At 47.8% G+C, this 12,040-nt stretch overlaps 1 protein-coding gene and 1 pseudogene across 1 annotated transcript; one reads left to right on the forward strand and one right to left on the reverse strand.

Moving 5' to 3' along the window:
• Positions 1 to 2,304: 2,304 nt before the first annotated feature.
• Positions 2,305 to 4,418, forward strand: ITPRIPL1 (inositol 1,4,5-trisphosphate receptor interacting protein-like 1). The gene is made up of 2 exons (XM_006900695.1): positions 2,305 to 2,398; positions 2,709 to 4,418. The coding sequence occupies exon 2, from the start codon at positions 2,723 to 2,725 to the stop codon at positions 4,364 to 4,366; it is 1,644 nt and encodes a 547-aa protein (XP_006900757.1). The 5' UTR covers positions 2,305 to 2,398; positions 2,709 to 2,722; the 3' UTR covers positions 4,367 to 4,418.
• A 3,308-nt stretch (positions 4,419 to 7,726) lies between these two features.
• LOC102844862 lies at positions 7,727 to 8,912 on the reverse strand (annotated as a pseudogene).
• Positions 8,913 to 12,040: the final 3,128 nt, after the last annotated feature.

Consider the following 12,040-nt stretch of genomic DNA (forward strand, 5'->3'; position numbering starts at 1 on the left):
ATGCACCTTAGTCTCCAGAGAGACACCATTGCTCTTCAGTACTTTGGAGGGGTCCCTAACAGCAGACTTTCCCATGGCAATGTGCCTTTTAATTTCCTGGCTGCTGGTGCCAAGACTGTTGACTGTGGAGCCAAGCAAACTAAAGCTGTGTACAATCTCAATCTCTTCACCATCCATCCTGATGCTGCCAATTGGTCCAGTGGTGAGAATCTTTGTCTTCTTAACATTGAGCCTCAATCCATATTGTAGGCTGCAGTCCTTGACCCTCTGCAGCAAGTGCTTCAGGTCCTCTTCAGTTTCAGGAAGCAGGGTTTGAATATAAAATAAAATAACATAAAAATCCCCAGAATCTGAAATTCCACGATTATTTAAAGCTATGAGCCTTGTGTCATTTATCGTCAATTAAGCTTTGTCTGTCATTATAAATAATCCTTTGTTGGCTTGTCCAGCCATCCATACTCTAACAACGATCTTTTTTATAAACCCATTAAAAAAAAAAAAAACAAAAACAAACCCCATTTCCCCAACACTGCTACTCTGTAAGTTTAACATTCTTGCTCCCATGAACGACTAGTGAGGGGCCAATTGGGGCTCACGGCTGCTCTTTGTGAGCTGATTTTTTTTCCATATGTGTCACTTTGATGGGAGAAAGTGACTGGCAAGATTCCTAATGCCAAGTACTAAGTGAAGTGAGGCACTTTAGGGTGGGAAGACACTTCTCTCTCCTGTACTATTTTCCTCAGGGACAGCCTTGAACGGGAATAACGTATGTCCCCCCAATTGCTAATTTTGTCATCATTATGTTGACACCTAAATTCCCAGTCACCCGAGCTGAGCTGAGTGAAGTTGGCACTGCAGTGCAGGGGCCCCCAGTGCCACACTGGCGACTCTGAGCAGCCAGACCGGATCAGCCACCTCCGCTGTCCCCAGGAGCCGACAGGAGGCGGCGCCACCAGGAAGGTGGCCGGGCCTGTGGGTGCCTGGGGCGCAGCTGCCCCCTCTGCACTGCCCGCGAGGATTCGGGGCGGGGCGGAGGGGAGGAGCTGGCTGCCGCGGAGCGGGTGACGGGAACCGGCGGAGGGCCCGGCGGGGCTGGAGCCTGCGGGACCGGTGGGGCAATGTGTGGTGGTGGTCGAGTAGCAGGGAGGGCGGCAGGGCGCGCGCGGGGGGAGCCTGCAGGGTGGCAGGGCCAGCGGGGCGGGCAGGAGCCGGCGGGGCGGGTAGGGGATAGCAGGAGCGGGTGGGAGACCCGGCTGGAGCTGGCAGGGAGCCCGGCGGGGCGGGAGGGTCTGGCCTCTGCGGGGCGAGTGGCGGGAGCCTGTGGGGCTGGGCCGTGGGGGTTGCAGGTTGGGCCCGCCGCGGAGGCGCTGCGGGACCCGCTCGCTCGTGCAGGCCACACAGGATCATGATCTGTCTGTTCCCTGGGCGCTGGACCGGGAGGTCCCATCCCAGCAAGGCGTCGAACCCCGTTAGGCCAAGTTCCTGCTGAGCCCGTCGGTGAATAACCTGTCCCCACCTAGATCCTGGGAGAAACTGAGAGGGTGGGCCCGCGATCTGGAGGCTCAGTCTGCCCTGCTGGTTGAGAGTGCCCATTCCTGACCATGCAGCTGCTGAATGAATGAGGGGCTCCCTGTTTTGAGTGTAAATCCTTCGGTACCTTGTACAATTTCAGAGGGCTTCTGGAGGGTAGGGAGGCTAAGTGAGGCAACGTTCCAAAGAGGACAGCCCCCCGCCCAGGCTTAAGCGAGCCACAGCCTTTCATGGACCTCAGGTAAGCCCAATAACTAACTTGTGAACTAGTGGGATGAAAGCCAGCAGCTTCAGGTCCCCCAGTGGGTGGAGAGCAGAGGTTGCCTAAAGAAAATAGATATCTATGACGATTAATTTAAATCGCTGCATGATCTCTCACAGCTGCTGCTGCTGGAAACTGCCCACTGGCACCCTCTCCCCCACTCATGTGGTGCCCATGTGCGATAGCTGCCATACACTAGATAAGTCTCTCTCTGGTGAAGGGGGGAGCAACAACCAGTGCTAGCACTGGTTCTTCTGTTTTCCTGGGCTGAGAAGGAAGCTGTGCCCACCTCTGCATCTGACCCACGCATGAGGCAGCTGATAGCCCCCTCTGTACGGATAGAGTGGCAGGCGCTGGGGAGGTGGCTGACAGTGCAGGGCCTCCCTGACAAGCACTGGGGGATTGCCCATGGGGTAAGTTAGAGATGGAGAGGCCCAGGCCTTGATGACACAGAGTAAGCAGAAGGATTGTGAAGTCACAGAGGAAATGGGAAAGTCTAGCTGGAACCAGGAGAAAGGAGACACTCAGGCAGCTCCAGGGTTTTCTAGAAGGGAGCCTCTGGGATCTGCAGGCATATCCGGTGTCTAAGGTGGACTGATGAGGTGGGTGAGGCCACCCTGCCACAAAGGTCCCCCTCCCTAGCCTACAAAGGAATGGCCACACTATGAAGGCCTGGATACCACCCAAACCATGTGGAAGGGAAGCAGTAGAGAGACTGAACAGTACATTTGCTGTCCTCTCTTCCTTCACAATCTTCTGGGCAGACCAACTTGCACTGTCCAGTCTCAGCTCTGTGAATGTCGAGTTCCTCCTGAGTTTTAGGATTGGGGTTCCAGGGTTCTGGGGGAATATATGCAGTGGAGAGTTGATGCATTGGGAAGACCACCTCTGACTCCTCACCCTCCTACTTATCCAGATGCAGAGGCCCCCATGGCTGTGATAAGCCTGCTGTTCTTGGCAGTGATGTATGTTGTTCACCACCCCTTGCTGGTCAGTGACCGGATGGACCTGGACACGCTAGCCAGAAGTCGGCAGCTGGAGAAGCGAATGAGTGAAGAGATGCGCCAATTAGAGTTGGAGTTTGAGGAGCGGAAGCAAGCAGCTGAGCAGAGGCAGAAGGCAGAGAACTTGTGGAGAGGAGAAACATCCGCTGATCAGTTAATGCTGGGGAAGACAGACACTGGGTGGACTGTCCAGGCTGATGACCACAGCGGACCTTTGGGCTGGATGCTGGGAAATCTGTGGAATGCTGGCCTCTTTTGCCTTTTTCTCCTTTTTGAGCTTGTGCGACAGAACATACAGCATGAGCCGGCATTTGATTCCAGCAGTGATGATGAAGAGGCAGAAGTCCGTGTTGTGCCTGTCACTTCCTGCAGCTGGTTTACTGACTTCCCTTCAGGGGTGGCCCTGGATTCCTTTTACCAACACTACGTCTACAATGCCAACCGCGACCTGCGCAGCACCTGTGAATTTGTGGAGAGCTTTGTGGATGACCTGATCGAGGCCTGTCGGATGCTCAGCCGCCGGGAGGCTCACCTGCAGTTGGAAGACTGCCTGGGCATTGGAGCTGCCTTTGAGAAATGGGGAACCTACCAGGAGACACAGAAGTTTGATATCCTGGTGCCCATCGTCCCTCCTCAGGGCTTTATATTTGTCCTAGAGATGAGGGACCCAGCTCTGGGCCGCCGCTGTGGCTGCGTGCTGGTGGAGTTGGAGTGCATGTGTAAATGTGAGAAGCTGCTGGGGGACGTCCTGTGCCTGGTGCACCACAACAGTGACCACCTGGCAGCCGCTGGGAAGTGGAACAGCTTCATCAAGGGTTCCCTCTGCACTGGCTCGCACCTGGATGTGTACAAGACTGTCCAGTGGTTCCGGAACTTGGTGGGCAATGCCTGGGCCCTTGTGGCCCACAAGTATGACTTTAAGCTCAGTTTACCACCATCTGCCACCTCCTGTGAGCTCAGGCTAGACTACCGCTCAGGCCGCTTTCTCTCTGTCAGCTTGGTCTTGGGCGTGCAGCGAGAAGACACCTTGGTCTACCTGGTGAGTCAGGCCCCTGACCAGGAACAGCTCTCTAGTGTGAACTGGCCAGAGTCCTTTGCAGCCTGTGAGCACTTGTTCCTTAAGCTGATAGGACGCTTTGCTCCGGAGAACACCTGTCACCTCAAATGCCTCCAGATAATTCTAAGTCTACAGGATCTTGAGAACTTACCCCATGGGGCATCTTGCCCTGTCCTCACTTCTTACCACTTCAAAACAGCCCTCATGCACCTGTTGCTGAGGCTGCCCCTAACGGACTGGCAGCACAACATGCTCTCTCAGCGGCTCCAAGACATCCTTTGGTTCTTGGGCCGAGGCCTCCAGCAGAGGTCCCTCCATCACTTCCTCATTGGTAACACCTTCCTGCCCCTAACCATCCCGATCCCCAAGACATTTCGGAATGCTGAGCCTGTCAATCTCTTCCAACACCTTGTGCTAAACCCTTCAGCACATTCACAGGCAGTGGAAGAGTTTCACAACCTTCTGAACGAGGTGAAAAGTCTGCCTTCTGCTCCACTGGCTGAAGCATATTAATGTAAAAACTATTAAAAAAGGGGGGGAAGGTATTTTTTTTATTCCTCAGGCTGCACAAGAGTTTATTTTTCCGATATTATCAGCACTGTATGTGACCTTTACCTCGTCAGCTGGGGCTGCTTGAGATGAAAGACACTTGATGCGGGTGTGAGGTGGTCATGACACTGGGAGTACAGTCTGCAGGCCTGATTTAGGGTGGTTCTTCTGAGGTTTTCTCCTGACTTACTTAACTTTCATCAGCATGACCCAAAGAGGGGCCAGGAAAACACTTATGGGAGATTCTTACCGTTAAGCAACTGAGATTGAAAGGGAGGCTTGAGAAGCTGTGTCTTCAACACTGGAAGTGAAAGAGCCACAGAGTACCGCCCATTTGGCTTATTCCTGTTTACGAGCAATTTTCAGCATGCTCCTTGTGAACTGGTTTCCTTATTGAGTTGTAGGCTGTCACAACTGAGTTGATGGCACTGCATTTGACTCCTAGCCAAATAGATACTATGATGGCAGCTTCACGAATTTTAGGGTCTCATTTTTTAGCCCTTCATAATTTACAGATACAATAAGGTGTTTGGTGTCCATTTACTTAGTTTAGCCTAATTTTATACGTGATATACCTACTTCTATGCCTTTGTAAAGCTCTAATACTACCTAAACAATTTCTTAGCATTGATTTACAAATAAATATTAATAGTAACCTGTCCCATAATTGAAAGAATGTATTTACTATAATAGCAAACATCTGATAACTTTTATAACCAACATTATAAAGCTCTTAACAAGGAGAATCTCTTTGCGGGGGCTCTTAACTCTAAGAAAGAGCCTTCGTGGCATAGTTATTAAAGTAACTAACTGCCAACTGAGAAGGTAGGCTGTTTGGATCCACTAACTGCTCCATGGGAGAAACATGTAATAGTCTGCTTCTGTGAAGATTGTTGTTGTATGTCATTGAGTTGGAACTGACCTGTAGCTGACCCTCCAATGGGAGGAGATTGCCCATCCTTTTCCTGCAGAGCAGCTGGGGCATTCAGACTGCATTCTTTTGCCGTGGCAGTGTGAGTCCTTACCACTAAGCCACTTGGAAATCCTGTGGCATGATTGTAGTCTGTCCTTAAGAGGCACTACGGGTTGGAATCAACTCAGTGTCAGTGGACTTGTCTTAGGGAGCTTAAGATGAACAATTACTTTATTTCTCAGGGGTAACTACTTGATTGCTGTTTTTTATAAATAAATAAAATTTTTATTTTATACGGATACTTGATTGTTAGAAAGGAAAGGAGGTTTCCCTACCATCTTTAGCTGGGCTTTGTCATTTAGCGATACCTCTGTGCACTCTTTTCAGAGAAGATGAAGGGAATATTTGAACCATGTTTGCAGTTTTGAAAAGTGGGCTCCTCACCATGCAAGGTAACTGCCAGGCTTGGGACAGGAAGGGACTAGAAGAAGCTGCGCTCTACCAAGTGGAGATTCTAGAGAGATGCGCAGTCTGTTTTTCCCTTTCAAAACCTGGCACAAACTTAGGAGGAGTGTTAAGAAACAGAACAGTAGTTGTGGGTATAGTTGTTTTGGAAATACTCATTCTGTTGCTACCCAGCACAACCAGGAAGATGTGCTGGGGAGGAGAGGAATGAAAAGAGTCCCAGAAGCACATGTCAGTCAGTACAGGGGGTCCTGTTGCCTAATTGTAGCCCAACCTCCATATCATCTGCTGGCATCTGCCAGGTACTGTTTTCAGGCCAAGGAGCAATAATTTGGATGTTTTCAAAGCCATCAGTTTTTATTTAGAAAACAAACTTCTAGCTAGCACTTTGTTTTCAGAGATAAAGGAAGTATTTTTTTGTACAATTGGAATCTTGCAAATGGCACACACAGAGGATGCATGTTCACACAGGAAGTTCAGGTGACTAAGTAGCTTTGTACGGGACACCCTGGCCTTTCCTGCAGCCCATCTTGTGGTTTCACAGTGGAATGGCTAGTGAACAGTTAAGACTGCTAAGAACATATAGGTTCAATTTGTTCTCATGGTGCCCAAACCAAAAGATTTCAGCTGCTATGGACAAATGCATAAGCTTTAGAAGAAGATATCACTCTGCTCAGACAGGAAGAAGGTAGTATGATGTCACAAGATTTTGGGTGTTTGGTTCTAGGCTAATGGGAATCAAGAAAGAAAGCATGTATTGAGTGGGCTGAAGACTACAAAGAGAACAGTCAACAAAGCTTGGGTGGGGCAGAGGGTGCAAGAAAGAGAAGAACATAAACAAGTAGTAATGGGAAGAACAGACTTGCAGTGTTCTGGGAACATTCTTACAATTAAAGAGGAAACTTCTCCAGATCTTTAGGAAGCTAAACTTTACTCCAAAACAAACTGGCAAGTACCCAGCGTGTCCAAGCAACGAGAGCAGGGGGAACACTTAGAATTCACTCAACATTGTCATGAGTGCACTTTACATGTGCTAACTTATTTAATAATTTAGTCCTCACGCTACAAACCCGTGAAATGGGCACTTCATTATCTCTATACATTGAGTAAACGAGTACAGAAAGGAAATTCAACTTGCTCAGGATCATCCAGTAAGTAACTGAGCCATAGAAAAGTGCACTTTTCAGAGTGATCTTGGGAATAAAAATGAAAGAGTTAAAGTCCTTTGAAAAGCAAAAGAAAGTGTTGTATTAATTTTAAGAGGAAGGATGGTATATTGTTGTTTAGACATTCTAGAAGACAGGAATTTTTGGTTCTTGGCCCAGGCTATAGGAGGTCAGGAATTTCATTTCACATACAAAAATCACAGGCATTTTCTCAGGCCAAAATGAACGCAAAGGCATTTCCAACTTTAAGTCCATTAAAGCCTAACAGTAATTAACTACATTATCAAAGAAATTAGCTGCAGACTGGAAGTTCAGGACCCATTTGAAGTCAATAGGTTGGTGTTCAGGCAGGCAGCTAATAACAGTAGTAATAACCTAAACTCGGTTTATTTTGGGTCGGAAGAACTAGTATCAGGTGCACCTTAGTCTCTAGACTGACGTCATTGCTCTTCATTACTTTTTTTTTCAAGTTAAGGCAATGTTTATTTGATTTCCTTGCAGTCATATGATCTAAGGCATAAGTGGTGGTTATATGGCAAGGATATAGTTCCTTTTAAGGCCTATGGTTGAATTTGAGTTCAGAAATCTGTCATATTTGACCAGGGCAGGATGGAGAACTTATTTCGGGCCTAGAGTTACAGGCGCTCATTCATGATAAAAACACACTGCCGTTCTGGCCAGAATCAATCACAGTTGCAGTGGTGAGGCCTGGCCGTTTTCTGCAGCGCTCAGCAGGCCAGGGGAGTAAGAGAGAGGGGCCGGAGCAGACACCGGGCTGTCTCAGGCTGTGTTCTCAATGATGACTGCGATGCCTTGCCCCCCTCCGATGCAAGCCGATCCAACAGCGTATTTTCCACTTCGACGCCTTAATTCATGAACCAGGTGAGCCATAATTCTCGATCCAGATCCTCCCAACGGGTGCCCCAGAGTGATGGCCCCTCCGTTCACGTTCGTTTTACTTGGGTCAAGACTCAAGCTTTTCTCAACCGCCAAGTACTGAGGAGCAAAAGCTTCATTCACCTCCACCAAATCCATGTCCTGCAGGCTCAGTCCTGTTTTCTTCAGTGCCCCACTGATGGCAGAGACGGGACCGATACCCATGATAGAAGGATCACAGCCAGAAGCAAAATAGCCCATGACTCTTGCTAGAGGTTTGAAGTTATGTTTTTTCACAGCATCTTCACTAGCTATGATAACTGCTCCAGCACCATCAGATACTCCCGACGCGTTCCCGGCCATGACTGTGCCTTCGTTCTTGAACACAGGAGGAAGCTTACTCAACTGGTCCAGCGTTGCCTGGGGGCGGGCGTGTTCATCCAACTGCATCATCTGCTTCCCTTTCTTGGTCTTCACCTCAATTGGTGCCATCTCTTTATTGAAGTAGCCAGCATCGTAAGCAGCTTTCCACCTTTGCTGGGACTGCAGAGCATACTTGTCACATTCTTCTCTGCTTATTTTATGTTTCTCGGCCAGGTTCTCAGCAGTGATTCCCATGGGGAGTTTGATCCGTCAGCCCTGCCCACAATGTATCTTCCAGCTTGAGATCTAATCCAAACTTGGTTCCAAAACGCACATTTCGGACACAGTAAGGGCTCTGGCTCATGCTCTCGGTTCCTCCGCACAAGACAACTTCTGCATCTCTAACACTGATGTCCTGACATCCACTGACAATGGACTGGAAACCAGAGCCACAGAGCCTGTTCACCGTGAGAGCGGGGACTTCTGTGCGGATCCCCACGCGCAAACCCACGTGCCTGGTCAAGTATGCAGCATCGGAAGAACTCTGCATGACGTTGCCCACAATGACGCTGTCAACGGTCTCAGGAGGGATGCTGCCAGCCGACAGGGCTGCCCTGGCGGCAAATTCAGCCAAATCAGTGGCGGTGAAATCTTTCAGAAGGCCACCATAGGCCCCGAAGGGCGTTCGCTTGGCAGCCACGATGAACACACCTCGGAGTAAGGACATGGCTGCAGCAGGGTTTCCTCCGCGAAGCTGCGGGTCAGGCGGTTGCCGCTCTTCATTACTTTTGAGAGGTCAGATAGCAGACTTTCCCAATGCAATACGTCTTTTAATTTCCTGGATGCTGGTGCCAAGAATGTTGATCGTGGAGCCAAGCAAACTAAAGCTGTTTACAAAAAGACTAAAAGCGACTGGGAAAGACCTTGATAATGGATTGTGTGTGGAGTTTAAGGGGGAGGGAGCAGGGTGACACTGGTGCTGATTCAGGGCCCTGGGTGTCTGGTGGGATCAGAGATGATGGACATAGTAAACTTGTGTTCTAGTTTATATGACCTTTCACTAAACATTCAAAGGTGATCATTGTAAAAACAAGTGCTTGCAAAAAATTCCCAAATAGGTTTAAGAAGTTATTTTCAACAAAAGCAAGTATTTTGGTTACCAAAATGATTGAAGGGCATTGATAACATTGAGTGGACTGGTGTCATGGATACTAAACAGAGTGCATCACCCAGGAAGTCAGGTAAACACATGAGTCTTAAACCTGGGTTTCCATATCTTCGAGGGTAAAGTAGATCCCACAGGGCTTCCAACCCTATCAGGGACTGGGAAATTGAAAAGAGACTGATTCTGTGTTTACCTGGTTATTTGCTGATTTGCCACAGGGAGGAGTGCACTTGTCTATTTTAGGATGCCACTCAAACCGGATCTACTGCCATAAAGTGGATTTCTATTCATAGAAATCCCATAGGTCAGAGCGAACTGCCCCACAGAGCTTCTATGGCTTTAATCTTTATAGGAGCGGGCTACCTTGTCTGTCTCCAGCACAATGGTTGATGGGTTTCTACTCTTACCATAGTTGGATTACTCCTAACTGTGGCCTCCAAGAAAATGTATCCAGCTTTTTAACAATTTGGGTTATTCCTCCCAATAAGTAAAAATAGTAAAACAGAAGTCTATGCTTTTCTATACAGGCAAAAAGGGATTTACTAGAGGAAATACTTTGCAAAGGAAGACATGGATTGAGGGCCAAGGTGTCACTACGCCATGTCTAGGCTAACAAAGGAAGATGAGGTCCTTTTCTAGATCCTGGAAGTGGGGAAAGGATATTATGCTTGAGTTAACCTAGCAAAAGGACAAGATCATGCTTATTCATGGAAGGAGAAGGGGGTTATCTGAGGTTGCTTCCTGAGGGAAGGTTTAGGATAATTAAGCACATATGTCTTTCAAGATGTCCTTGACTATGGATGATTCAGCAACATATGCTTGTAGCTCTAAAGATGGTTGTCCCAGGTGGATAACAGTGATTAGCACAGAACACAACCTTTCATGCTGGCTGCCCCCTAGGTCATATGGGAGGCACTGGCAAGACACCTGAAATCTCTTAGCAGAATTAGAGGTAAAGAGGAAACACCTAGATCACTCATTGAGGTTGTGCTTTAGGGTCTTGTAATGCCTGCGTAACATAACAACATATCATAACATAACATAAGGAAGACAAAAATCCTCATCACGGGGCAACACAGATGGAGAAAAGATTGCAGTTGTCAACAATTTCATCTTACTTGGACCTCCAATCAACACCCTTTGTACCAGCAGTCAGGAGATCAGGAGACATATTGAGGACATTGGCTGTTGATGACCTCTCTAATGTACTTACGAACAACGATGTCAGTTTAAAGACCAAAGTGATTCCCATGGTCTTTTAGTCACTTGCTATGCATCTGAGAGCTGGGCAATGAGTTAAGGATGACAGAATAATTGATGTTTTTGTGTTGTAGTAGTGAAAAGCACTGAATATCCCATGGGCAAACAAAAGAACAGCTAAGTCTGCACCCAGAGTGCTCCTTAGAGACAAGGATGGACAAGCTTCATCTCACATACTTTGGGCATGTTGTTTGGAAGGGCAATTCTTTGGAAAAGGAAATCATGCTTGACTCCAAGGCACCCAACAAAAAGAGTACCATTCGTTGACAGATACTTTCTGTATCTAAAAACATCCCAAGAATTCTTTAAGATTCCATTATTATGTTACTAGAGTTACTAAGATTGCAGAATAGTGGTAAATTTAAGTAGTTGAAGCATATAAACCTGACTATGAAGGCTTTTCTCAAAACTGTACTCCCTAGACTAAAAGGACACTTCTTTTAAAAAATATTTCTGCTTATTTGTTGGATTACCTTTTGGCTAGGAGCCCAATAGTTATGCTACAGCCTACATAAACCCCAATGCCCGTCGATTCTGACTCATGGCGCTCCTCCCTGGTGAAAGCCTTTTCTAAGAGGATGCCTCTTTTCTCTTGCAGAGCGGCTAGTGAATACCACCCCAACCTTTCAGAAATGTCTTGGAGAAGGTGCCGCCAGAGTGCTTCTTGGAGGCAAGGATGGCGAAGCTTCATCTCACATCCTTTAGGCATGTTGATAGGAGAGGCTATTCCTTGGCGAAGGACATAATTCTTAGAAAGGTGGAGAGTCAGCAAAAGAGAGGAAATCCCCCAACCAGGGGGGACTGATACAGTGACTGCAGAGACTGTGAGGAAGGCACAGGAAAGCGCACAGTTCAGATCTGTTCATACCATTGCCAAGAGTCGTACTCAACTCCACTACATCTAACAAGCTTTTGATTCAGAAGGTCGCTACTTGTACTCGACTCCATAGCACCTAACAATTACCACCACTTTTTGATTGTTGGCATCCCTAGGATGTCCACGGACCCACTGAATATTACTGAGAGCACTAGGAGTGATAGCCTTATTTATTTATTTAAATTTATTATTAATGTCAGTAAACGTTTAGAGAGACTTTGGATTTCCATTCATTCACTGTTGCACTTTTCTCCCCTCCCAACCCTCCCCCCAGTATACTTGTTATGTGCCATCAAGTCGCTTGCAACTCATAGTGACCCTATGTACAAGAGCCTTAAATGCCATTCTATGCTGTGCCAACCTAGCTATCTCAAACGCACTCACTCCCACCACTCCACTCACAGAATCAATCCATCTCATCGAAAGTTTTCCTCTCCTGCACCGCCCCTCCACTCTGCCAAACATGATGTCCCTCTCCAATGACCAGTCCCTCCTTGCAACATGCCCAAAGTATGTCAGATGAAGCTTCAGAATCCTTGACTCCAAGGAGCAT

Source organism: Elephantulus edwardii, unplaced genomic scaffold, assembly GCF_000299155.1.
Source record: "Elephantulus edwardii isolate Elephantulus edwardi_28Jun2011 unplaced genomic scaffold, EleEdw1.0 scaffold00291, whole genome shotgun sequence".
Classification (NCBI taxonomy): Eukaryota; Metazoa; Chordata; class Mammalia; order Macroscelidea; family Macroscelididae; genus Elephantulus; species Elephantulus edwardii.

Coding starts and splice junctions, on each gene's coding strand:
- ITPRIPL1 (XM_006900695.1), top strand. CDS start 2,723: ATGGCTGTGATAAGCCTGCTGTTCTTGGCAGTGATGTATGTTGTTCAC.